Source organism: Penicillium chrysogenum (assembly GCF_028827035.1).
Source record: "Penicillium chrysogenum strain IBT 35668 chromosome Unknown utg000005l_segment0_segment0, whole genome shotgun sequence".
NCBI lineage: Eukaryota > Fungi > Ascomycota > Eurotiomycetes > Eurotiales > Aspergillaceae > Penicillium > Penicillium chrysogenum.
Window position 1 is genome coordinate 1,504,587 of NW_026622753.1, and position 26,795 is coordinate 1,531,381.

Here is a 26,795-nt window from a genome sequence, read left to right on the forward strand (position 1 = left end):
ATCAATAGTCATCATAGGCGTACTTCTTCGAAGAGCGTCGGTACTCCTCAGGATGGGCCTTCTCAGCCTTAGCCTTCAGGGCACTAATTCCAGGCACGTGTGTCAGCCTTCTAGAAACGCACTCATTGGCGCTAATGCCGCAGGCACGGGGCTGATCGACGTGCACGTGCCAAGCTCACCCAGCGGAGCGGAAGCCCCTGTCGCGGAGCGGAGCGGAACTTGCACGTCCATCGTACCATGTCTGGTTCCAGGGGTAGATTTGGCTTACCTGACGCGTTTTTGCGTCCATTCCAGGTCACGCTTTGTCTCTCGTGCGGTTTTTAGACCTTCGGAGAAATTTGCCCGTGCGCCTTTCAGTCGGCGTTGGGCGAGCGCTTGTAGCTCGAGGAGTTCTTGCTGCTTTGCGTTCAGTTGGCCGGATCTGCGGGTGCGGTTGCTGTTAGCTTGTTCTCTCGAATCCTGATATTCGTTTGGTCTTGTTTTCTGCGAATCACCAGCCCCTGGTGGTGAATGATGCAGGGAGGAATTGTTGATGCTGGATGAAGTATTGAAGGGGAGCTCACGTTTGCGCTTGTCGTGCCAGTCCCTTGTCCAATGGGGTTGGATCAAATGCATCCTGCATGCGGTCGCTTAGGACGTCCACGACATCGACGCCGGAATACGATGCAAAGCTGGAATCGTACTCGCCGGCAGAGCTGAAGGTGAGTCCACCAGAGGAACGACTGCCGGCGGTGGTGCTTGCATCTGAGAAGTCTGGTGGGGAGCCAGAGACTCTGGAAATGGGATAAAGAGATGCTGATGCTGGCGCCTTGGAGGGTGCATGGTGGTATGGGTAAGCGGTAGGCTGGTAATAGTGACGCTGGGTGGCCATGACGACGATTGACTGCAACACCAGCAAGTGTTATAATGGAGCAAAGAGGAAGTATGAAAGTGAAGTGTGCTTCAATGGGGTAAGATAAAACAAGGCTGGAAGAATGTGGAAGAATGTGCAAACGGGCCTAAGTGGGAGTGATGGGAAAGGAAGAAGAAGGAAAGACAGTCTCCCCCGGGCCAGACGAGGGATTTTATAACCTTCCGCGGAGAGTCTTCTGTCCGGCGGATGCTCCCATACTGGCGGAGGCAAATGTGATGGCAAGGATTGCGAAGGCCTCGAAGGAGCCATTGGACCACTCGGGGCAGATTGACTCGCACCCCTCCCTCTGTACCTCCAATCCCCGAGCTCCGTCTGCACGTATGTCTCCGTATCTGCCCGCCGATTTGCCTCTTGGACCGCCTTGACCCCGCTCAGAGTGGGAAAAAAGACTCAATGTGTCTGGGCGAGGACGCCAGCCTTCCTTCAGGGTTTCCGCCGTCCCGTGGCGGCTTGGTACAAAACAGGTCTCGATCTACGCCCCTCTTCCTGGTCTAAACTTTGATGGCCAAAGTTTGGACTGGAACTATTGAGGAATTGACTAGAAAGGGCATGGAGGGTGGGTTTAATGAGGGTAGGATGGGTGGAGTTGGTGGGAAGGCGAGATATAAATATGGCCTTGGCCGTCCTTCCTTCTCCCACTTTTTCTTGACTCCTTTTTTGCCCCTTCTCCTCTCATAATTATCCTTTTTTTGCCGCCCTTGTCCCCGTTCAGCTGATTTTTTCTTCAGAAATTCGGGGGCTGGGAAGAGGATGATCAAAGTTGATTCGGTCAACAAAAGCCCAAAGATGAGACGGACTACATGAGAACCGGTATGACATATTTTCCCCATCTAACTGTTCAAGCCTAACATGATGGTCAGTTTCCTATACATATACAAACGTTGTTAGTTGTATACGTAGTGGTCGAATACGCGCTTCCGCGAAAACCAAACAGATTCCCGGGAATCGGGATGTCTCGCCTTACATCATCTTGGGGATCGGAGCCCAAGAGCCCAAAAATGAGGATCGCTGCATTCAAGGTCACACGGAGAGTGTTGGACATCATTGCATGAACTAAAGGACCGTGAGAATTGACATTCGAAACTGTTCCCGAATCGGTGCCCCCATGCTTCTTTTTGCAAGGTTCCAACAAGAATCATCCTGGCAATATATGGGCCAAAAGGGCAAACTGTGCGACCAATGCGCAAGAAGTTCAGATCGAACGGCAAGAAGAAGAAGAAGAAGAAGAAGAAGAAGAAGAAGAAGAAGAAGAAGGGCAAGAACACGAAATGAATGTCATTCCTAGTTCCTCTTTACCCACCTTGATGCGGCTGTTACTGCTGCACACAATGAGAAAGCCCACCTTCTTGCACGAATCCACCAATAACCACCAGAGCCTCCGGCAGCAGGGCAGAGAGTATTGCTGCATCGACAAGCGCTCTAGACGCCCATCAACGTGGGAACAGAACACGCTGCACCCCACTCCATGCAGACAGTCGATGACTTGCTTGACAATAGCTATGGGGCATGTACGATAAAGGGAATCCATCCGGCAAGCCCCGTCGGAAATACTACATTTCGAGAAATGCTGTGCCGCCCAGGACCCTTCATCATTGGTCCCAGATACTTGCTGACATGGAGACCAAGCAGGCCCAACTAGGTGGGAAGGAAATGGGACTGCAGGGCACACCCTTCGAGGCCCGTTCTAAACTGCATCTGGATTTGGATCTGCCTTGCTGACTCTGAGTTTACTTAGTTCCCTTTCTCCTTTTACCCTGTTGATGCCTCACCGTGCCTAAAAGCCGGCTTGCATGCCTTACAGCCTGACAACTCACGATATCTCCCGTCAACCCACAATGCTACCGAGGAACCCTGTGACACCCTCAATTCCCCTATCTATCATCGAGACCCTGGTTTGATGAATATCGCACGGATGTCATTCCTCTCGCTTCATGCTGAGAATGGCTGAGCCCGATCTCTCATTCGGCCAGGCCAACATCGGGCAGCACGGCAACCAATGACGCACAGTACTTACTTCGGCTTAGAATGGGCCATACACCTTTTTTCCCTTTGTTTTCAATCTTTGTCATAGTCTTTCGACTAACTCGGTCCTGATCCGCCCGCCCCCCCTTCAACTCGGACTCCAGACCCAAAGGTATATATTGCTTTGAACCTTCCAGTGTTAATACTCCGTATACGTACGATGTCGACAGATTGGTTACACCAGCCCGCTGTTTTGGCCCGAATATTGAAAAGAATGCCATGTGTGCTTTTGTTGACTATGGCGCTCAATTAATGTATTGATGTAATTATATCTAGGGTTACCCCGGTAGTGTTGTGGAAGTATTTCCAAGAGTCGACAATCTTCAGCCTTTGCTTCTTTCAAAATCTCAAACTCTCAAATGCAAGTCAACTCCAATCCAACCCAACCCAATCCAATCCAATCCGAATCCAAGTCAAATTTTCCAACGCACAAGTGGGGTTGCGGGGATTTTCTACTTCCTTCACCGCCACATGCGCGCCAACTCACTCGCTTTCCCTTTTTGGGAATATCTCTCTACCGGTCTACGGAGTATACATGTACTATAGTATATACTCAATCTATACCATTTCCCACTTTGCTATGGACTTGACCATTCATAAAGCCTTCGCTTCGGAGGCCTCTCTGATGTACCTCTGGTCCCTAATAGGACTTGTTGATACTTCCAGCCCCTTCTAATCAGATTTAACGGGTTATGTTAGTAGAGATTAGTAGCCAGTATTAGCCTGGACTATCATCATGCACATCAAATAAGAGTAGAAGTATGCTTTAGCTCACAGCAAGTGACGCAATATATTACGATGTATATTTCGACCTTGACCACACCATTAGATAAAAGGAACCGTGAACAGCCGAAGTATCTGACAGCTTGCACAATGCATCATCGAACGCCAAAAGGGGATAGAGAAAACAGAGATAAGAGGAAAGTGAAAGGAGTTGGATTATTAACAAATACAGATCCAGAAAATAGATAGGTGCCATGCGCTCATAATCTGGTATCACAAGAATGTAAAGGAAGGCCAAAGACAAAAAAACAAAAACAAAAACAGATTCTGCTTGCTTGGTGAACCAAAAATAAGCAAGAATTAGAGTACTGACGCCATGATGCACAGGCTCAGAGGGCGGAGGGAATCTATGCTCGTGAATGATCAGAGAGATCGATGAACGAACAGATGCCCTCCTGACCCTGTGCAAATGCAAATATCACAATGAAACTTCCAAAATGGTGAGAACAGCCCTATCATGTAAACGAGCACGCTTCACGCGTGTCTAGCGAACTTCCAATGGCTCCCCTGTGCGATCCACCAAATCCGAAATCACATTTCAGTCCGAATGAGCCGCCAAAAAAAAGTCACTCCGTGGTCCATCGTAAGAATATCAAATGCTAGAGCCGGGGAGAGGGATATGGCTGGCTATATATGTATAAAAAAGGAATATTAAAACAAAGGCTTGCTATTAAAGCAGCAAAGGTGTCAGGGGCGAAGGTGGGTAGGGCAGGTAAAGACCTGGGGAAGTCCCTAGCGGCGAGTAGCGATGTTCTGTTGTTGCTCTGGGTTAAGACGGTCTCGCAGAAGCATGAGGGGGGCGGCCGGGCTCGAGAAGGCCCATCATCATCTTCCCCAATTCATTGTGCTTGATCGGTTTGGTGACATAGTCATTGAAACCTGCCCGGGCCGCGTTCTCAATTTGATCTGTCATTGCATTTGCCGAAAGAGCCATGATTGGAATCTGTGGATAATGGTTCTTTTGCTCCCAGTCACGGATGTCTTTGCAGGTATCGTAGCCATTCTTGATGGGCATCTGAATGTCGCACTGCAAATGAACGCGGTTAGTTTTGCGGGGGGACAGGGTACAAAGTAAGGCTCACAATGATGAGAGAATAATATCCCGGCTCTTTAGAGAGTACCATGTTAGTGCACTCCAGTCCATTGGATGCAGTCTCCGACATCAGCTTGATCTTGTCCAGATACTTCAACATTACCTATCTATGAGTTAGCAATCAATTCAACAAGTCTTCATTAACCAACTTACATCTCGATTGGTCTCGTCGTCCTCAACGAGCAGGATTCGATAACCCTTGTTGCCCAAAACCTCTTTGACCATCTTGGAGACGGTCTTGAAGTTGTTGTTAATCTCGCGCGCCATGTCTTGGTTGCGATCCTTGCTCAGCTCACGCTTGCTCTTGGGATCGAATATAGTCGAGAAAGCAGAAGGTTTGACAGGCTTTGGCACAATGAAAACCTGCTTTCCTGAAGCTGCTAGCTCCTTGACCCGCGAGCTGATTTGACGCTTTTGATAAAGGTCTGAAATTATGACGATGACGGGCGCGGGATCCAAGGCTGGGTCTGACACGCTTTGAATGACCTCCAATATATCATCAGTTGGAAGGTTCAAGACAAGATGTGTACAAGGCTGGACATCAGAAGCAGAGTGCATCGCATCTTTCCATTCATCGACATCAGGTAACGTTGTAACTTTGAATGCAATCTCATAAGGGACGACTTGCTCAATGTGCTGCTTTATGGCTTGCCGCGCGTTTTTGAGCGGACACAAGATCACGATAGAGAAAGGACCATTGACAGGCACAGATACTGGTCCTACTGGTGTATCTGGAGAGGCAGATGGTTGAGACGTAGGCGAAGCCACGGCGGCCGGTGTGTCGAGCTTGGCAACAGCAGAATGGATGTTTGTATTGGAGACTGCATCTGGCAGATTTTCCAAAGCTCCTGCCTGCTCCAGTGGAGGTGGCAAGGGCGCGGAGCCTATATCCGGGGTCGGGAGAGCAGAGGATGTAATTGATAACGAGCCAGAAAGGATAGTGTCGGAGCTTTTGCCGGACGAGTCGGAGTCTCTTGCAGCTAGAGGAGGGGCTTGTTGATAAGAGGTTGTTCTGGGCTTCGCCGGTCTTCTAGAAGCAGTTGAACTCTGGCGCATCAATTTGGGCTGCTCAGAGGGGGAAGGTGGCGGGGGGAGCATCGACTTTGACGTCGAAAGAAAACTTGGCTCCCTGACCCTCTTTGCTGCTGGGAGTGAGTTTGCCGCCGTGCATTTCGACGAGCTGCTTCGACAGGAAAAGCCCCAGGCCGCTACCTGCATGTTGCTGTGTCCCATTTTCTCCAAGCTGACTGAATCGTTGCATCAATCGTTCCGCGTCCTGAGAGCTGAAACCTTTTCCAGTGTCCACGACCTCAAAATTCATGAATGCCTGTGTGTCATCGGGATTTGCAGATGGGTCCCGATACATGTCACAGCAGATGTGAATTTCACCTTGCGCAGTGAATTTGACTGCATTGCCGAGAAGATTGATCAGGACTTGACGAATTCGGAACCGGTCTCCAATCACCATCGATGGCAAGTCCTCGCCTATGAGATAGTTGATCTCAAGACCCTTATCGATCGCTCGTGAGGCGATGGTATCGATTACATCCTCGATCATTGATCGAATATGGAACCAGGATTTGACCATTGACATCTTGCCGGCTTCGACGCGGGAAACATCAAGGATATTGTCAACCAACTCGCGAAGATTGGTGGAGCTGTTTTGAATGGTGTCAAGCATTCGTCTTTGGTCACTATCAAGCTGCGTATCCAGGATGAACGGAATTGTACCAAGAATGCCGTTAAGCGGGGTTCGGATCTCATGCGACATGTTGCTGAAGAACTTTGTCTTGGACTCCATTTGGTGATTCAACTGCTGCATGGCCTTGTTGAGTTCTCTTTCGAGGTTTTTACGGTCGTTGATGTCGGTACATGTTCCGTACCAGGAGGCTTCCTCGCTCCCGAAACTGCTGGTCTTGACACGTACTACGCGAACCAAATGCCATCGGTAATCACCACCTCGAGAACGAAGGCGGATCTCGGTGGAATAGAAGACTCGGCCATTCTCATCTTGCTGCAAAGAAGCAATGCCGCGCTTCACAAGTTCATCAAGAGCCGACCCGACCATGAACTCATAAGGTCCGCTATCATTTTGGTCGGCGCTCTGGGATGTTCTGTTGAGAGACAGCTCACCACACTTTTCGAGATCGTCGGGATGGACATGTTTAGCGAAGCCGAGGTCGTGCGCTTCCTCGAGCGGTTGACCGGTGTACAGATTCCACTGCTCGTTGACGAATATCAATCCGCGGTTCTCCGTTGCCTCAAACACAACCTGTGGGATCGAATTGGAGAATGCACGATACTTCGCATCAATAGCAAACTTTTCCCTTTCTTGAATCGCCTCAAGCTCAGCAATATGCTGCTCATGAATGTCAAGGAAAGACCCAATCCAGTACAGTACCTCTCCTGTTGACGATAACAGCGGGTTGGCCCGGAAAATGAACCAGCGATATGCGGATTCATCGTTGAATCTTCGGACCCGCACTCTTTCAGTGAACTGTGCGCCCGTGCGCAAGGCATTGGCCCATTTGGTATGAACATGCTCACTCTCGCTGCTATGGATGTTCTGCCAAGGATCTCGGAACTTTTGCTCCTGGTGCTGACTTCTTCTGTATGCATCAAACTTGGAATTGGTCCAGATCACCTCGCCACTCTGGGGTTTCGCCAGGAATAGATGCAATGGGATCGAATTAAGCATCAGCTGGGCTATCGTGTCAGAGAACGGGCGCGGAAGCTCCCGTTGCAGCTGGGCGTACAACGAGTTCGTAGAGGCTTGACGTGATGATTGCTGGGTTGGTGAAAGGGGATTGGATGGTCTGGTGTCTTGCAGTGGCGATGCGGTACAGAAAGATTGATCTTGTAGGTTGCTCTCATCGCCGGTGGTTGGTTTCCAGGCCACTTTGTCCGGAGAAATTGGCGTCGATGAGTCGATGTTGGTGGTCTTCGACTTGACGAGCCGTGGCCTGTGTTGGGGTGCATTGTCTCGGGCGCTTTTATTTTGCGGGACATTGAAATAGCCGTCAGCACCTTCTCCGCCAGATCGTGAAGCCACTCCTGGAGACTGATTTGCGGATCCGAATCCGATATGGCCAAGATCAAATCCAGGGGTCCCCATCGCAGAAACAGCAGGACTGAACTTTATAGACGAACGATCACTGGGGCTAGTGATACTCGTGTGTGCGGACATTGGGTTGTTGTTGTTGTCGCCAGCGGAGTAGTTGACGTGCCCGCTTAGTCCCGCAACAAGCTCTAGCTCACTGCTTGCATCTGAGAAAGTTCCCCCGAGACCTAAAAGATGACCATAGCGGGGGGTTTCCACCTTGGATGAGAGTTGTCTCTCAAGCTGGCTATATCGCTGAGCCAAGCAGAAAGAAGTTGTCAAATGCGGCATCAGAAATGAGAGTGATTGCCTGAGGTTAGCAGGGTATGGAACGATTGTGCACAGCATCGAGACAACGGCAACAGGAAACCTCACTGTCGATGAGGAATCCCGGTTAGAGTGGCCACCATGTAAAAGAGGAATATGGATAACGGTCTTTGAGTGATCGATCCCAATAGCCTCTAGTGGAAGGTTAGTAGAGTAGTCGTGTGAAGGCGGGTGCTTGGAGAAAGCCCCTTCATCGACCGAATGGCTTGTGAAGAACGGGTTTTGCTCTGCATGTGTGCGGGGAGCAGGTGATGGAGCAGGGGACTGGGACCAAGGAGACTGCGGAATCTGCTCATATTCATCATACTGCTTCAACCCACTGACGCCGAGGCCTTGCTGCATCGGCATAGTCCCAGTTCCCCTGTCACTCGGTGCATCGACATCAGGAGTAACTTGAACCATCTCATTCGGACTGTCGGCGGACTCGGTCCAACGCTGTGGATATTGCGCGCTCTCTGTATATTCACGTGTTAAGATGGTGGGACGGGTACGTCCAAATAGCCTGACCACGCCTGTACGCTTGATGAGAGGGTCTAGCTCTACCTCCAACGGTCTCGGTATGGGAAACACAGCCTGCCGCATACTGCCGAGGAGACTGTTCAGTGTATCGTCTTTGGCTTCGGAGCTCCCACCCATCAAATGATCCGTGGATGGCGGGTTTTGGGGAGCGATATGTACGTGCTTTTTCTCGGATTTGACATTCTTCGAAACTTGTGGTTGGTTGGGATCGTGAGGGCTTTGACCTTTGTTTTTATCAAACCCAGCGAATGAGTGCCGTGATAATAAAGATGGCCGGGAAGGTCCAGGCATTTTAGCCTGGGACACCGGCTCGGTTTTCTGTTGGACGCTCTTGCGTGAGTGAGATGTCTCCGTCGATGGTCCCTTCGCTATATGACGCGCTTGAAGTTCATGCAGTGATGTATCCACGTTCTGGTTAAAGATTGCCTTTTGGCCCCAAGGTACGTTCTCCAAATCGGTCACATCTCCAGGGACAGCGAGTGACACACGCTCAGCCCCGTAATGCGTTTGCAATATATCAATGAGGTTGGACCACCACGCTTCGAGTCCCGCATCCGCATTCAGCTGAAGTGTGAGATCATAGAGATCGGGACTGGTAAAATTCGGATCTTCCTGGATCTGGCTATGGTGAGCAGGCAAAAAGGTCGGATGCGGTTCCACAGCCTTTGGTTCTGTAGGCAGAGTCTGGGGCCCCGTCGAAAAATGAGGTTTCTCCGATGGAAGCTTCAGTCTAAATGGGCCCCCACGCGCTGTTGGTTCAATCCCCATTTTGGATGGTTTACTTTGCATGGGCGGGAAAGGATAGGACGGTGTGTGTGCTGGTTTGCGATCGGAAGGTGTCTCTGTCTGGACACCTTTGATTGTCCCTGCCGAACCTGCCGAGCCTGCGGAGGTATTGGTATTCGCGGTGGCGACTGGAGCCTCCGTTGAGGCATTGGACAAGGTATTTGACAAACGTCTCTTTCTTGGGGTATCATTGGAGAGGGCGGAGACAGGTTGGTTCTGGGACGAGACGGGTTGGGTTTGCTGCATCTGTTGATATACAAGGAGATCTTCCATCTGCCTTCGAAGTTCCTTGAGAGTATGCGAGCTGCGACCTTGGTCCTCCTGTCGCTCGGCTTCCGATCGTGCGTCCTCGGTAATGGGTGTTAGACCGACAACCTGCTCTGCAGAGTCACCGCGCGATAAACGAGATGGTTGGAGGGATGACTTCTCAAGAGCATCCACCCTATCGGCCAGTTCATCCACTAATTTTTGGGATTGGTGACCATGTGGGGAGCGGTAGCCAGGCGATCTGAGAGGCTGCATATGAGATTGGGACACCTGCGGATGTGTCTCTGTTGGCGAAGGGAATGGAGGACTCCTCCTACTATGGACATCCTCCATTCTCACACCTCCAGTGGAGGGAAAGGGAATAAAAGGATTTCAATAGTTGGTGGGTGAAGTATTTGGGATGGAACGATGTGAGGCGGTTATGGCTTGACCGGCGCGAAATGAGGGAGGTCAGATGTTGAGTGGGGTAGGGAAGGAAAGAAAACCGATGCCGATAGAATATGAGTCGGCTCTTAGAATGATAGCCCTGGAAGATGAAGCTGAATAAGGTTGGGGGCGGTGTATATCAAAGGGGAGGGGATTCGAGAAAGAGAAAGGAAATGTACCCGCCAGGCCCATTGGATCGATATGGGAGTGGATGGGAGGAAAAAAAGTGGATTGGGGGCGTGATGCACCTGGGGAGAATTATGACGTAGGAAAATTAAAAAAAACTTGGTGGCTTTTTCTTCTTCTTTTTCTTACAACTATAACTAGTTATAGTTATAATTAGTTGATTATTAGTTATTATATAGGTATTCATCTATAATAGACTATAAATATGTTCGTATGTTTAACAGTTGACTGTTCACTCCTTTTTTCTCTATATATCCAACTCTTCCCCTTACAAAAATAAAATCAAAATATGTGACGTAGCCCTATACTGTACCTGGCTTACCTGTACTCGGGACTGCGGTGAGCAATGACGATGTTCGACCAAATCCAAATTTCTCCCTTTTATGGGACTGGGGGATGAAATTTATGGAAATTTATGAAATTTTATGAAATATTCCATGCCATATAAAACTGCTTGCTAGAAACTTGAATATCTAGATCAAAGAAAACACTGGTCTAGACCAAGAGAATCCAACCCTATCCCCCTTGTTCAGCCTCGCATTTACGGGGAATGGGGTATTGTAGAGGTCAAATGCATTGTCACGCCTGTTGCAGATGCCTAACCCCCCCTGGGAACGAGGGGATCGACCCGCCGACGTCAACGGGGCTCCTGTGGCGCCAAATAGGCTCGATGTGGTCAAGCCCCCCCTTTTTCGCAGGAATTTCTGAAAACTGCGAAATATATAAATCTGGGGTTTACAATACTTTATTTTATTTCGACAATATATATTGTTCCGAACGGTTGAGACCTTTTCAATACAGCCGTTCAGCTGAGACTCTCCTGTCGTCATTTGGCAGATATATACATTCCATCTCACTTGGCTGCTCCTTTCTATGTACAATATAGTCTGGGCTCTCTAGCTGCATATGTGGTTATCCCTTATTCTTCCAGCTTCTTGTGGCCCTATGCCTACTTTCATATACTTACCTGTGGATCCTGACTTTAATGAGATATCTCGTCAACACTATACTACTTGTCAGAAATTATTCGAAGTTGAGATTTTATGCAACTATACATTCCCATAGTCATATATCCAATAGTCTCCAGGACTATACCCAGGTGCTTATGAAAATACAGCAACCCATGTGAAATGTCAAAACGCCATGCAATCATATACTCATATAACAGAACTAGCAGAGTCCTGGAGGTTCCGACCCCAAGTCCACTGACTGTGCAGGCTCTCGGCTATTTTTGCCAGCTTGGTCAACCCCATCCAAACCGCGCCGAGGATTCAACTCCCTCTGGTAAACTGGGTGCTCATTATCCTTCAAACCCGACCCTGTAGGGTCCCTCCGAATGAGAAAGCCCTGCACGCGCGCATCATTGGAATCCATCTGTTTGACAGTGCTGTCTCTGCGGTCCTGTAGAACGCGCGCCGACTTCTCGTTGACCTCACGTAGGCGTTCATTGTAGCCACTATTCACCTGTCCGAGCCAGGATGCTTGAAGGGCGCCCGCAAACAGCACCAAGAGGATTACAAGCCGAGTGAAGGTGCGCTGGTCGACAACATGCTGCTGCGGCCCTTGATGGCGGTTATGCCAGTCCTCCCAATCTTCCCAAGTGGCATTGGCGTAGATGTTCGGTCCATGTGAATCTCGTTCTACTCTCGTATCCAGTACAGTGTGGATCCAGCCAGTGCCATTTCGATCATAGGCTGCTCGTTTGATCGGATCGGAAAGGATTTCATGTGCGTCTACCACAATTCGGTAGCGCTGCAATCGAGTTTCAGCGGTTAATTGATGGAAAAGAGGGTGGTCTTTCAGAGGTCGGTCAGGGTGGTAGATCTTAACAAGGTCATAGTAATTCCTTTTCGTGTACGTTGCGCTGCGGGGTAGGTTCAAGACATCATAAGGAGTGAAAGATGGATTGCTCGGCCATGAGTAGTCCTGATGTGGGAACCCTGCTGCGGTGGCATAGTTACTGCGTTTGTATGGTGCCTGCAGTCCATAGCCTGTAGAGACTTTGTTGTTGGAACGAGGAAGCGGCGAGACCACGGTCGAATTCAAAATGCGCAGGCTTTGGCAGTGAAAAATATTAATTTTCTTGAACATTGTCACATGGCGTCACTGTAGAGAGCACGGTCAAAATATCCGTTGTGCTCGTGTCTTAAAGTTATCGTGAGAGGAGTAAGATGAGGCCGTCGTGCTCCGGAACGGCGGCTTCGGGAATGGTCACGTGTGCGTAGGCGTTCGAGGTTTTGATCTAAAGATCTCCGACACTTTGAAAGGAAATCTTTACGCTTACCTTTCCCGCAGTCACATTTCAACAGCAATGGCTGGGTCCGACGACGACCGCCGTGAACGCCGGCGCCGAGATAGGTCACAAGACTCGCAAGACGACCACTATTCGAGCTCAAGAAGACGCGACCAAGACCGCCGGAGCTCTCATCGGGACAGCCCTCGACGGAGATCATCCCGCAGCCCAGCTGAAAGAACCAGTCGCCGAAGTGATCGTGACCGGCCTCGCCGTGAGCGCAGAGAGCGATCTACAAGCTCAGCTGGCGAAGACCGCCCCAGACACAGACACCGCAGCCATCGACACCGTGATACCCGGGATGAATATGAAGCACGATCTTCTCGGAGGCATCGTCGTACACGATCACGCTCTCGCTCTCGCTCACCCCAGAGGTCACGCACCCCTCCACCTCGAGCATTGGAACGACGCGGCCCCCTCCCCTCGCAGTCCGACGCATTTACCGACGTGGCGCACCCTTCAGATGCACCGGCGCCGGAAAAGCAAAAGCCTAACTTCAACCCCACTGGTCGACTCGCAGCCGAAAGCAATACAATTCAAGTCCAGGGTGGTACGGAAATAGTTCTGAAATACCATGAGCCTCCAGAGGCGCGCAAGCCGCCCCCCAAGGAAGCTTGGCGCATGTATGTGTTCAAAGGGCAAGACTTGTTGGAAACGGTTGAATTGAGTGAACGCAGCTGCTGGCTGGTCGGTCGTGAGCGAATGGTGGTAGACTTCCCACTCGACCATCCCAGCTGCTCGAAGCAGCATGCAGTGCTACAATTCCGATTTGTTGAGAAGCGCAATGAATACGGCGATCGCATCGGCAAGGTCAAGCCTTATCTTATTGATCTTGAGAGTGCAAATGGATCGAGCGTTAACGGAGAGACCATCCCCGGTGGTCGTTACGTGGAAGTCATGGACAAGGACGTGATTCGCTTCGGTCTAAGCTCGCGCGAATACGTCCTCATGCTGCCTCCTAGCTGAAGAGTGATGTCTTCAGCTTTGTGCAAGCATTGCAGCGCTACGGGGTACGACAACTTCGATGAATGGAATATGGCAATAATATTACATTTCGGATCATGAGTGATGCGAGCTCAATCTAGTCTTCGCGGGCAGACAAGGTCGAAGCCTTTAGTCAATGCGGCGCTTGGCCTCCTTGGACTTCCCTTCAAGCTGATCCATCGCCTATTTTACCTTTTCCTTGGCTTCGTTCAGTGCTTCTTCGGCCTTGCCCTTACCCTTGCCTGCATACTCGGCCGTCTCACCCTTCACCTTGCCTGCATATTCGGACGCCTCGCCCTTCGCTTTGCCTGCATACTCGGATGCCTCGCCCTTCACCTCTCCCCCCTTTTCCTTTGCTTGCTTGGCCCCGGCGCCAACGGCGTCCTTGAGCTTGTTGGCGGCTTTCTCTGTTGGCAAAGTCACGTTAGCATCAGTCTGCACATTGAATGGAAGCTATGTAGATCTGTGAGATTACGTTTGAAGACGTACCGCCTGTATTGATGCCCTTGACTGCTGCGTCGGAAACGGTCCGATCGGCTTTCTTCAGTGTGTCTTTTGTCGCATCGACAGGCCCCTTATTGCATGGGGCTGTCGCTGAAATGGAGCGAATTGCCTGGAAGCCAGGTACAGTTTGTACAGCCACCCGGGACCGGAGAAGAGGAGCGAATCGTGCTGCTGACATGGTTTTGGAGGTGGTTTTGTAAGGGAGTGAGTGGTGTGGTAGAAGTTTCCGATAGCTTAGAATAATTTGCGTATAATTGATGAAATATTTTATGGGTTTCCCTAGATGAATGTAGGGTAGGTTGTTTAAATAGGTTCGAGCTTTAAAATGTGGCCGTATCATACTTGGTTTCTACTTGGTCGCCCGCGGGTAGTTGGTTTTCGGCGACGTCATGAGTATGTAGTCCACTTCTTACGTCGATGGACAGTCAGCTTTGGCCTGATTTCCGAGGTTTACTTTTCAAAGCAGGTTTGCTCACGGGATTTTATACATGTCCAAATCCGGTTTTGAGGTCATTTTTTGGAGTCATTGTTTTCTGGCTGATCGACGCTCTGGGACGGCAACATGTACAACATATAGACCTCGGGATAGTACCCCAATTACTACTAGGGAACAAGACGGTTGCTAGCAATGACCACGGTGATTGAAGCGACATATTGTTAAATGGTTATATCAAGAGCAATTGACTCATATTTAAAACTGCGAGAACATCATCACCTTCGGAAAGCTCCGACGTAGTACTTGGAGACGGAGACGGATATACGGGTAACATCTACAACATTGTATTTGACATATAATAAAGACTAGTAGTTTTGTTAGTAGTCATTTTGGTCTTCTCTTTCAGAGTATCTCTTTCATGGCCTTATCAGTAGTCTTTTTATTCTAGGACTTTGACCCAGAAGATATTCCGTGCTGACTACAGTGGGATTTTCTAGATCACACTTTTCCTGAACCTGGCTCGAATGAATCTCCGAGCATATCATCCGTAGATAACTATATGAATGTAACGTGGTGACTAGATAGAAGGAGAAATAACCTAAACAGAGATCTTGAGATACTCCGAAATATATGACCGAAGTCAAGGCTGCTATTTCTGTATCCCGAAACCAGGGTGTCCCGGTTATAGTCTGTCACCGCGAGTCTAAGTCGCCATGCACTAAAATATAACCACATGAATCGAATGCTGGGACCAAAGCCCAATGGGGGCCCTAGCCTAGGATGAAGCCTGAATGCATGTCTTGCGTTTCTCTCATAGCATCGGCCCGCTTTGCTCCGTGAACAGGGCTCGTCACTTCGGAGTGTGTCTGGGTAAACTTACGACTATGCTTTCATGTGCCATGATCCCGATTCGGATATTGTGCAATGCGATCAAAAAAATGCACTCTATGATTGTCTCAAGATCCAGGGCAAACCCAACTTGGCCAAGGTTCGGTGTCTCAAATTAAGAAACGGGATATATATCACACATTAATCTAAACAAATCGGTATTGTATTTCAACGCCTTGGAATCTTGCGAGGTTTAGATCACTCTACAGGGAGAGCATTCCATCAACGATTAGTTTTGCCTCAAAATATAGGGCAAACCCAATCTGGAAAGTGTGTGAGGTTCATCATGAGTGATCCGAGTCAACGTCTGCAACAAATCAGATTTGACCTACGCCAAGGTGAGACCTTAGATTTAGATTGCTCTGTCCCACCCAACTATGAGAGTATGTATACACCACAGTGTGACCTGGGATCCAAGGTCCGTAGGCAAACTACCAGGATGACTCTGTAGGTATAAGAAAGGGAAGATATCAAAATGATATACATAAATGCATACTATTTCCATTGACTACCTAGGTAGTGCCCATATCTGGTGGCACCTTGGCGGCCCAGTAAATCAAACTTGAATGGGATCAAGCTCCCGTGGTCGTATCATTACTTACTGGTTCTTCTAGATGCACATCTCGGATTGAGTTCGTCTACAGGCATATCTCAACAATTCACATTGTATAATATACAATTACGTTTGAAACAAACAACTCGCAGTGAACTCGCAGAGAACTCGCACATGTCTCCCGCATGGCTCGCATATAGCTCACAGAAAAGCAGATGGGATAGAGACATCCATGGATGGATTTGGCAGGGAAGTTGTATATAGTGATATAGAGAATACCGGAACATATCTAGATATAAAGAGCAAAGATATCAGATAATCATATTCCCACCTGTTCCTGCCTGTTCCTGCCTGTTCCTGCCTGTTCCTGCCTGTTCCTTCCAATCGGCGGAAAACCTTGGAAGGTTCCTGGGCCTCATGTCAGCGATGGTTAAGTTCACCTGGGCAACCCTGGAAACGTTTTCTTTTCTTCTCTTCCTCACCCTTCACTCTTTCACTCCCTTCGTCAAAACATCTGTTTTGTTTTTTTTTCCCTCTTTTCCGCACTCTGTTCTCACTTGATATCTCTCTACTGCGTTGCCCTTCAGTGCACAAACTCACTCGCTGGAAATGGAGTCCACCACCCACTCCAGTCACGTTGACCTTTCTGAGGAACACGCTGAGAAAACGTTGACCGATGATGTCCTCCCTAAGCAGGAAAAGGTAGGCCAAACTGAAAAGGCTGAGCTCAGTGCCGAGCACCCAGCAGGCGGACCTACCACGTGTGAGGGAACCCAGTATCCAAAGGGTCCCCAGCTTGCTCTGATCACACTGGCATTGTGTTTGGGCGTGTTCTTAGTCGCTCTTGGTGAGTCCACGCTTTCTTATCTTCTAGCTATTGGAATTTTACTGCAGGGCACGACTAACGCATATTCTCTTACCCTATAGATAACAGCATCATTGCTACCGCAATTCCAAAGATCACCGGCCAATTCCACAGCCTCGAAGACGTTGGCTGGTATGGAAGTGGTATGTCAGAGGCCGAAGCGACCTAGGTGATGGGGCTGAACTGATCCTTTTCTTTACTTTTTCAGCATACCTTCTCACTACGGCTTCGCTCCAGCTACTTTTCGGAAAGTTTTACACCTTTTTCAATGTCAAATGGACATACCTTGTCGCCATCGGCTTGTTCGAGCTGGGAAGTCTCATCTGCGGCGTGGCCAACAGCAGTCTGACACTTATCATGGGCCGTGCCGTTGCTGGCATCGGGTCCGCAGGCATTTTCTCGGGCTCGCTCATCATTGTTGCTCATTCGGTGGCCCTGAAGAGGCGACCATTATACAATAGCTGTATTGGCGGCATGTTCGGCATTTCGTCCGTGGCTGGGCCTCTGCTCGGCGGGGTTTTCACCGACAAAGTGACATGGCGCTGGTGTTTCTACATCAACCTTCCTATCGGAGCCGTCACTGTCCTGGTTATTACAATCTTTTTCCCTGCCCCCAACCACCATAACAAAGAATCGACATGGGCGGAGCGCATTAAAAAGTTTGACCCCATGGGTACAGCTCTTTTCCTCCCTGCCATCGTCTGCCTGTTGCTAGCTCTGCAATGGGGTGGCACCATCTATGCCTGGAATAGCTGGCGTATCATTTTGTTGTTTTGCCTTTTCGCTGTTCTCATTCTCGTCTTTCTATTTGTCCAGTACACGCAGAAAGACAATGCTACAGTGCCACCGCGGATTTTCTTCCGCCGCACTGTTTGGTCGTCTGCCCTTTACAGTTTCTGCCTCGGTGCTGCCTTTCTGGCCTCTGTCTACTTCTTACCTATCTGGTTCCAAGCCGTGAAAGATGCCAGTCCCGTCAGCTCAGGTATCATGAATCTACCCATGCTGATTGCCGTTGTGGTTGCCTCCCTCTTGTCGGGAGCCATCGTCACCCGCATCGGTTACTACACACCCTTTATGATTTTCGGTACAATCCTTCTCTCTATCGGATACGGTCTCATGAGTACGTTCCACACAAACACATCCAAAGCTGTTTGGATCGGATATCAGATAATTGCCGGGGCCGGGGCCGGTGCTGGTATGCAGCAATCTATGATCGCTGTCCAGGTTGTTCTTGATCTTTCTGATATACCTATTGGCACATCCATCATCGTCTTTGCCCAGACTCTTGGCGGTGCTCTCTTTGTTTCTATCGGAAACACCGTTTTCAGAAACAAGCTTGTTGAGTATCTCGCCAACTACACCCCCAACGTGGATTCGGCTTTGATCCTCAACACTGGCGCCACTGGTCTTCATAGTGTCGTCGACAAGGCTGACCTACCCGGAGTCCTGCTTGCTTACAATGACGCTCTCACCCAGACCTTCATTGTCGGTGCAGCTGTGGCCTCCATCAGCATCATCGGTGCTTTGTGTGTGGAGTGGAATAGTGTCAAGGGAAAGAACATTGCCGCAGGAGGAGCCGCATGATTGATCTTCTGTGAGCAATTTCTTCGTTCTAGCGTATTCATTTGCATGTTAGGACTCCCAAATACTTCGAAAAGGAAACCCTTTGCAATTTCATGTACGTATTAGATGAATTGAACAACTCATTTCACTTCTTCGGTAGATGTAACTCTTGATTTTATTGAGCTATGAAACTCCCTGCTTATCGGCCAGTGATAACCCTAAACTGCCACCCGTGGACCTCGGGAGCTGTGCAGCTGGGCAGCTAACCCAAGACGTCTTAGCGTACCTGTTAACCCCAGATAAGCAGCGGAGAACATCGAGTTTCAGGTTGACTTCACAATATCTTATGATCCTGTGGCACATACCAATCTATGAAATGCCGACTAAGCGACGTATTTTGTCCTGCCAGCCGTGTCGGCGATTGAAGACACGATGTGAGGTTCTTCCGGGTTCGAGACAATGTGCTCGGTGCATCTCTCTAAGGTGGGTGGCCCAATACAACCCCATCTTTTATTGAGTATTGCTGGGGATTAATCGGTCACCAATTAGGCTTGAATGCTCTCTTCCATCCACATCTGCTATCACTAGCCCAGATTCAGGGTTTATTGGTAGGTCAGAGAGGAACTCTGTTCAGCCTACTACATGCCATTGTGCAGCCCGGTATTTCTAATTCCGCTTGTATAGACCCAGGCTCTGGTTACTGACTGATAACTACCAGGCTTGATGCTATCGAAGCGTCACTCGCTGAGATGAAAGAATTACTGAAATCTCACCTCGGCAATGACCGGTCAATGACAACAGATCCTGCCAATGAAATGCGAGCCACGAGCAGTAATTTTAACCCGGCAAAAGATATCAACGATAGCAAAGCCAAAGCCACTATGCACGTGCCCTCAGAGACAGATATATCTGCAACCACCGATATCCAACCAGCACCAATAACAGTCGTCCGCCATGTCGGAAGTCTAATCACCGAGCCCGTAATAACCGGTGAAAACGACTCGCTCCGCGGCCATATGACCGAGATGGGCTTGGACTCTGACAACTTCGCAAGTGTTCTCCAGCACGGTTTCGAGCAGATAGCCTCATGGTACCCATTTCCACATGGAACCCTGGCGGTTCTCAAACAGGAGCATCCTCTGCTCTTCGCCATATGTCTTCTAGCAGGTATGCGAGCAACGGCCGGTCTAAACCGCACCAACTTGCACATAACCCTTCATACATTGGTCAAGACCCACTTGGGCAAGAAGACTCTAGATACGCCCATCGATCTCTCCACCATACACGCCATGCTCATCTTCAGTGCCTGGAGCTTTGGGCCTCTCGTACCAGGTGGTAGGTATATTGATAGCTGGCTGATGAGCAGCACAACCATTACCCACTGCATGCTCAGCTTTCCTCTATCTGAGCTTGTGTCTCTCGTAGGCTTGCACGATAAAACAAGTCGGAACATGTGCAGGATGTGGATTCAAGCGTCGCTGGTGCATCTGAAGTACGTACTTTCCGAAGTTACAGTGATAAACCCCGTTCGAAACGTGAAGATCAGAGCTGACTGGATTTCAAGATATGCAATTGGCACCGGTCGACCATCAGTGGTTCCATGCGAACGTCTTCATCCGTGGACAGAACTTGTCAATTACCCCGGGTTCGAAACGTTCGACAACATCATTGCAGCAGAGCTCAAGCTCTACATTCACCTGTACGAAGCCATCTATCACACCGTCAGTTCAGTGTCAGAGGCTTGGGAGATGGTCAACGGATGGGGACGCAAATATCTTGGAGGTGAGTATCCTAATTTAACTGTGCTGGCAGGTTTTCCAAAGCTAACTTTTAAAAAAAGAAGGCAACAGTATCCTAAGATGGGCGCACTGTTGTGCATCCCTCGTTTTATCTCGATGGGAACTAGCAAAGCAGAATAAATCCACGCCTCCCGACGCGCTGATGCGCAATGAGCGTATCAACGGCCTGACCGAAACGGTCATTCGTCATGCCCAGTTGGTACTGAGAGAGATCCTTGTCCTCTGCACCTCTGATACTGCGTTCGTTAGACCAACATACGACTACCTGCTTACCGCATATGCGGGCGTGACTCTAGCAGAGTACTGCGCGAGTATATCGGATGTGCACGCGACATATACATTGATGGAAGATGTTCGGACGCAGGCTAGGATCCCCAAGAGCATCGAGGGAGTATTTAGCTGGGCGACGAATGTCGTGCAGAAGAAGGCAAAGGATCTGTTGGATTCGAAGGTGGCAGTAGTCCCCGATGACACCTTTTATACATACGCAGGGTCGGTCGCAGACTGGGCGCCGTTTCGGTTTATCGACTCGATGCCTGCTTCTGAATGGGACGGGATGAATGGCTCTATGCAACAATTTTGAATCCTATACAAGTCACATTGTCTATTATCTGCGGGTAAATTAAATTGGAATACATATCTCCCCGAGTAAACCTCATCTTCAATCAGAAATGGGCTTTCCGTGTGCTAGTTCAATTCGGTTTCGATGCCACTACACGTAAATGTTAGACACGTCCAATACCGGACAAGTATAGACGAGGATAGGACTTACCTTTCCACAAGAGATGGGCCCATAAAGCGCAGGATGATCCTCATCAATACACGAGGGCACAACCTCACAAACCGAATCCGGATTGAAGCCCAGGAAGAAAGGCATCGAGTACCTGGATGTAGGCTGACGATTATAAACCCTATGCACCGTGGACTTAAACCTATTGTTCGAAAGACGCTGCAAGAAATCGCCAATATTAACCACCAGCGTGCCAGGTATAGGCCGAGCATCGAGCCACTCGTCACTGGCAGACAGGACCTGCAAACCGCCGGACATATCCTGCCACAGAAGAGTGACGCACTGGATATCGGTGTGCGAGCCAATGCCGACGTCGATGTCGTCATTGTTTTCCTTGAGTTTATCGGCTGGTGTAGCGGGATAGTGTACATAAAGCCCGTCTGCACCGGGGTTTGTGGTCACCGTATCAAAATAGTCTTCTGGCATGTCGAGAGCGAGCGCGAAGATACGGATCATCTTGCGCGCGAGTGCGAGGCGCCGCTGATAGAATTCAATTGCTATTTCGTGGAAGCCAGGCAGATGGCTTGTTGTATCCCATGGGAAGTCATCGTCACTGGACAGTGCGTCCGGGTCGGAGACAGTTGGATCGTTTTTGGGATTGTAGCGGAGAGAGAATGTCTCTTTGCGATCTGGTCATCAATTTAGTCATTCCCAATATAGCAAGGATACACATCTGCATAGGTGTGGGAGGTGTGTTTACCCCTTGTTTCGGTTTTATTAATCTGGGTACTCCCCAGCCCATGCCATCCATCTGCGTTCTTTTGAGACTTGCTTGATGCTAGCTGTTTCTTTTCGGTCGGCTGGTCGAAGAAAGCTTTCGCTTGGGATAGGGCATTCTGAATGAGCTCTTCTGAAATCCCGTGGTTTTTGATATAGAAGAATCCCGTGTTCTCAGCCGCTGCCCTAACTTTGGATGCGATGGTCTTTCTCGCTTCTATATCCTTGTCGACCGAAGCGAGATCTATGACCGGGATCTCATCCTCCGTTGGTAAGCGAGGAGGAGCAGTTGACACTCGGCGGAATTCTGGCCCGCTGAGCGTGAGGAGTTCAATTTGAGTGTACTCGACCAGGGCTGCCATGACTAGTGCGACTTATGGCCAACACTAACTCGAGGATGCTGAATTTATCCCCGGTTGTTCTGCCCGCAATATGTTCGGAAGATAAAAAGGTTCAAAATCCACCGATAACCGTCGGAGAAGCGTTGCACGGCAATCGCCGAGGTTATCTCCATACGCCCACATGCACATGTGGTTGGCTGTGATGATAAGCCAAGATAGGCTTGCTTTCTGTACTTTTGCTCTTGTGAGATAGCATCGTCGATATCTCTGTTGAATAGTTGTGAGTGTTTCGCAGGTGGACAAGGCGCGGGTGGTTCCTTATCAACCCATTGGCCACTCCAAATGGCCAAGTAGCCCTAATAAACACGATATATCCTGCGCATACTTCCCTGCCACCCCACCCCTCCCCCTTTATTCACGTTTCAGAGTTCATCAATAGGATTAGCACTCGAATTCGACCATCTTTATCTTTTACCTGGTTCTCCACACTCTATCCACCCCCACCCGATATACAATCTCAAATATGTCCAAGTTATCGCGACTTCACGAAATCCTAATAGTGAAAAGAACTCAACGAGATGGCATCGCTCGCCCCGTTGCTATGCTTGACAATGACTCTATTCGACCAACACCAGTAAAGGATCGAACATGGTCTCAACTCACTTACATCATGTTCTGGTTCTCTGCGACTGCGAATGTCAGCAATCTGTACACAGCTTCCACGGGAATGTCCATGGGATTGACCATGTGGGAAGCAATTGGATGCTCCTTCGGTGGTCAGATTCTTGCCGGGGCCTTGATGGCTGTTAACGGGCGTGCTGGCGCCATGTATCGCATTCCGTTCCCCGTTCTTTGTCGCTCTAGCTTTGGGCATTGGGGAGCACTGTGGCCGACTTTTAATCGTGCGGCCATGTCAGTTGTATGGAACGGTGTGAATTCCGTTCAGGGAGGGCAATGCTTATAGTAAGTCTTATTTTCTTAACCCCGTTATTTCCACAGTAAAGCAAGCGCTGAAAGTTGGGTTATTGACGCCTATTCCCAGTGTTTTCCTACATGCTATCTTTCCTTCTATTGAGAACATCCCAGATAAGATGGGATCTAAATCCGCTTTAACTTCAGCCCAAATGATGTGTTTCTTCATCTACTGGTACGTTTACTAGTATCTCAATGCTTCCAAGGTTGGTCTATTGCTAACCAGTCTCTGTAGGCTTGTCAATTGCGCATTCTTAGTGGTGCCTGTACCAAAGATGAAATCGCTGGTCTATATCAAAGTCGTGGTCTATTTCGGCGCAGCCTTTGCTATGTTGGGATGGACTGTGTCTCTTGCTGGTGGCTCTTTGAAGTCAATCAATGCACCCTCGGAGATAAAGGGCACGGAGAAAGGTTATCTCATATTCAAGTTCCTCTTCTTGGGACTCGCAAGTTGCGGAACGTTTATCTCCAATGCGTCCGATCTCCAGCGGTATGCTACGAAGCCTAACGACGTCCTCATTGGCCAGTTTGTTAGTTTCCCGCTGTCGAACTTCTTGGTTGCTGTTCTGGGAAATCTCATCGCGTCAGCTAGCAAAGCCATCTTTGGAGAGGTTTGTTATGTCGAGTCCCTTGTTTAACGGAGCTATAGGCTGACGAAACTCCCTAGCTCATCTGGAACCCGCTGAACTTCTTAGACAAATTAATGGAAGGAGAGCGATACACCTCTGGCAACCGCACGGCCTGTGCTTTCATTGCTCTGGCATTCGTTTATTCGACTGTCTTCTCTGCCATTTTCGAAAACTCCATCCCGTAAAGGCCCCGTTCTCACCCTGTCCTATGCCAAATACTAACAATCCTCAGCGCGGGTAACGATATTGCAGCCCTACTACCGAAATACATTTCAATCAAACGGGGGTTCTTCATCTGTGCCGGTAAGAAAAGAATCAAAGAAACTTGGACAATCCCGTTTGCCTGAACACAAACTAACAATCGAACCCAGTCCTCTCTTACGCGATCTGCCCCTGGTATCTCCTCGCATCAGCCTCAATCTTCATCACATTCCTCTCCTCCTACCAAATATTCCTATCAGCGATCACCGGCATTCTCATCTGCGACTACTACCTAATCCGCCGAGGGCTACTCAACATTCCAGCCCTGTACGTCTCACGTCCAAGTCCATACCGGTACTTCCACGGATTTAACCCGCGGGCATTCTTGGCCTACATTATTGCCATTGCGCCGAACTTTTACGGGTTCCTTTTCCAGATGGGTGTCGATGCGCCTCTAGGTATCCAGAGATTCTACTATATCGCTTACCCTACCGGCCTGATAATCGGGTTTGTCGTTTATTACGTGTCATGTTTGGCCTTTGCTCCGCCCGACATGAAGCAGGCATCTGGATGGATGGAGCCCAAGGAGTTTGTGGAGGATAATGACGTTTCTGGGATTGATGGGTTTTCTATTGATGTTATTGAGCCTGGATTCGCGGAGAAGGGGGCTGTTGCAGTTACTAGAGCAGCTAATGGCGAAAAGGGTTCGTTTTAATGAGATATGTCTTGTTGGGATCTCGGGGTGGTTATGTTGAAGAATGAAGCACGATTAATACCTTGGTACTATAATCTAATATCTGCAGATGATATATGCAGAAAATGTGAGATTTCATTTATACACTCTACAGTTTCTCTAGTCAAAAGGGGGTGGAGACTGCATGGCAGATATCTGCCTCTGTTACCTCTATATTACCTCTTAAATTTATAATTTATTTTACGCTGTCAAGTCCACTGAGAAGACTGCGGCCGACTATTCTTATTATCGGAATTGAGGTATTGTAGAAACTGTGCCGATGTAGAGAACATTGGATCGGTTTCTTAATTTCAAGTTTGAGGAATTAAAGCAGCCAATCATGAGATAATTTCTCGGCCTGTTCCCAGGCCATATCGTCGCACATTGTGTGCATTGTGTCGCTTGAAGCTGGATAGAATAGTTCCTTGGAAGTAGGTTGGAAGGTGGGGAAGTGAAACCATGGATCCCAGCTCCACAGCAAACTCTAATCAGATAAACGTGGCAGTCTCCGTCAAATCAAGGCCACAATAAATGGAGCGAAGGCGGCACATTCGTAAGTTTACCTCATTAATAGTCGAGCACAAGAAGCTAAGTCCTAGACAAGCGGAAGGAACTAGCAATGAGGATGGGAACCCGTTCGGCAAGCCCTAACGATGATGTGCACCACGGATGTTTGAGGTAGCGTTCATTTCACTTGCCGAGTGTACAGGTAATAGACTGAAACCTATATCGCAGATTATAACTGCGACGAGAGATGCTAGCTATATAGGCTAGTCGACATCCTCGCCCAACCGATTTATGCAAGGTTTACTAGAGACATATCAAAGTTCGCAGCCAGTAGTACCGTACCTCTATCACCAAGCGAGAAGGCAATATGCTCCCGCTCGAACTACACATAAATGCACGGATTCATCCTGTTCTATGCCTCCGCGTATATCTGCGACTTTGCTGCCCGCCACCCTCATATCATATATACAGTAGTTAGATAGGCAAGACGCGGTGCTCCACAATATAAGCTACCTTGTCATCCTCATTCTTAATGGCGCACACAACTACATTGCGAAATACCAAAAAAAAAAGAAAATCGGATATCAATGCAATCTGCCTTTCTGCTTCCCGGTAATCGAATCCATCACGGCCATCTAGATCTCCAGCCTGGCGACCAGCCTCTCCGCAGTTCAAACAAGGGAAGGCCGGCAGAATAGGGGGATATCACGTTTGAACTTCTCATTGTACTTCTTTCCCAACAGGGCGATAAGTCGAGCGATTGTCGTGAATGCAATACCCATCTATCGTATACACCTGTGCTTTGATTCGATCTAGAGTAGACGTTCAAACTCGGCTATATAATAGGCGGATGCCTATAGGAGACGGACATTCCTAAGCGGATCTATTCCTATACTGCCTTTAATCCTCATATATGTTGCCTAGCAGGGATCAAGTCTAAATACCCAAGGAAGACACAGACTAGGTCTTTGTTGCACCGAGAAGTGGCAGGCAGATTATACGGCTTAAGTACGGCTGAGCGGACGGGAAGTCCCGTCTCCCATGCTCTGTGGCCGTATATGTTGGGTCATCACATGCTGGATGCCCTGTCTACCAGGCGGACTGAGCCGAGCTTGATTGTTTGCTTGTTTGCTTGTTTGCTCTCCAGGCTTTCTGTAGGAGGACTTTCCCAGATTGATTGTACGCAGCAGAATTTTCTCTTGGATTCCCCCAGTAGCTACGTACTTATTCGTCCTTCATTCTCTCCTTCGCCCCCCCCCAAGAAACTCATATTGCGCATCCCCTCTTCTCATTGACTGGCATATGACCCATACACATACCTCGAGGGGATTTTGAGCTAACCTAGAGCCTCTCGAGGACTACTACTCCCACAGATACGACACTGTCTGCCATTTCTGATCAAAATGGTTATTTGGCCAGACCCTAAACCTTGCACTAACTGTGGAATGATGCAAGAGGGGCACACGCGAAAAAACTGCCCGGATATCAAATGCTATCGCTGCCATGAACACGGTCATATGGGCTCTGACTGCCCAAACGCCGAGTGCAGCTACTGCCGCAGAATAGGGCATTGCAAATCCAAGTGCCCCAAGCTCGAG

The 26,795-nt window shown here is 49.1% G+C and overlaps 9 protein-coding genes across 9 annotated transcripts; 4 read left to right on the forward strand and 5 right to left on the reverse strand.

The window, feature by feature from the left end:
- Position 1: 1 nt before the first annotated feature.
- N7489_008980 (KxDL motif-containing protein) lies at positions 2-871 on the reverse strand (the record flags this gene model as incomplete). Its single annotated transcript, XM_056714730.1, has 3 exons — positions 2-83; positions 269-421; positions 564-871. The coding sequence occupies 3 exons, from the start codon at positions 869-871 to the stop codon at positions 2-4; spliced, it is 543 nt and encodes a 180-aa protein (XP_056562352.1).
- Positions 872-4,487: 3,616 nt separating this feature from the next.
- pkhB (putative sensor histidine kinase/response regulator) lies at positions 4,488-10,143 on the reverse strand (the record flags this gene model as incomplete). Its single annotated transcript, XM_056714731.1, has 4 exons — positions 4,488-4,745; positions 4,801-4,914; positions 4,965-5,858; positions 5,914-10,143. The coding sequence occupies 4 exons, from the start codon at positions 10,141-10,143 to the stop codon at positions 4,488-4,490; spliced, it is 5,496 nt and encodes a 1,831-aa protein (XP_056562353.1).
- A 1,449-nt stretch (positions 10,144-11,592) lies between these two features.
- On the reverse strand, positions 11,593-12,513 carry N7489_008982 (J domain-containing protein; the record flags this gene model as incomplete). Its single annotated transcript, XM_056714732.1, has 1 exon — positions 11,593-12,513. The coding sequence occupies one exon, from the start codon at positions 12,511-12,513 to the stop codon at positions 11,593-11,595; it is 921 nt and encodes a 306-aa protein (XP_056562354.1).
- A 220-nt stretch (positions 12,514-12,733) lies between these two features.
- Positions 12,734-13,681, forward strand: N7489_008983 (putative FHA domain protein SNIP1; the record flags this gene model as incomplete). The annotated part of the gene is made up of 1 exon (XM_056714733.1): positions 12,734-13,681. The coding sequence occupies one exon, from the start codon at positions 12,734-12,736 to the stop codon at positions 13,679-13,681; it is 948 nt and encodes a 315-aa protein (XP_056562355.1).
- Positions 13,682-13,882: 201 nt separating this feature from the next.
- N7489_008984 (uncharacterized protein) lies at positions 13,883-14,381 on the reverse strand (the record flags this gene model as incomplete). Its single annotated transcript, XM_056714734.1, has 2 exons — positions 13,883-14,106; positions 14,189-14,381. 2 exons carry the CDS (start codon positions 14,379-14,381, stop codon positions 13,883-13,885), a joined length of 417 nt encoding a protein of 138 aa, XP_056562356.1.
- Positions 14,382-16,689: 2,308 nt separating this feature from the next.
- Positions 16,690-18,529, forward strand: N7489_008985 (MDR family MFS transporter; the record flags this gene model as incomplete). The annotated part of the gene is made up of 3 exons (XM_056714735.1): positions 16,690-16,927; positions 17,008-17,088; positions 17,154-18,529. The coding sequence occupies 3 exons, from the start codon at positions 16,690-16,692 to the stop codon at positions 18,527-18,529; spliced, it is 1,695 nt and encodes a 564-aa protein (XP_056562357.1).
- Positions 18,530-19,257: 728 nt separating this feature from the next.
- Positions 19,258-20,890, forward strand: N7489_008986 (uncharacterized protein; the record flags this gene model as incomplete). Its single annotated transcript, XM_056714736.1, has 2 exons — positions 19,258-20,290; positions 20,349-20,890. 2 exons carry the CDS (start codon positions 19,258-19,260, stop codon positions 20,888-20,890), a joined length of 1,575 nt encoding a protein of 524 aa, XP_056562358.1.
- A 78-nt stretch (positions 20,891-20,968) lies between these two features.
- N7489_008987 (isopenicillin N synthase family dioxygenase) lies at positions 20,969-22,176 on the reverse strand (the record flags this gene model as incomplete). Its single annotated transcript, XM_056714737.1, has 3 exons — positions 20,969-21,019; positions 21,080-21,726; positions 21,798-22,176. 3 exons carry the CDS (start codon positions 22,174-22,176, stop codon positions 20,969-20,971), a joined length of 1,077 nt encoding a protein of 358 aa, XP_056562359.1.
- Positions 22,177-22,678: 502 nt separating this feature from the next.
- On the forward strand, positions 22,679-24,672 carry N7489_008988 (nucleobase cation symporter-1 family protein; the record flags this gene model as incomplete). The annotated part of the gene is made up of 6 exons (XM_056714738.1): positions 22,679-23,118; positions 23,198-23,302; positions 23,363-23,738; positions 23,795-23,937; positions 23,989-24,059; positions 24,128-24,672. 6 exons carry the CDS (start codon positions 22,679-22,681, stop codon positions 24,670-24,672), a joined length of 1,680 nt encoding a protein of 559 aa, XP_056562360.1.
- Between the last annotated feature and the right edge of the window lie 2,123 nt (positions 24,673-26,795).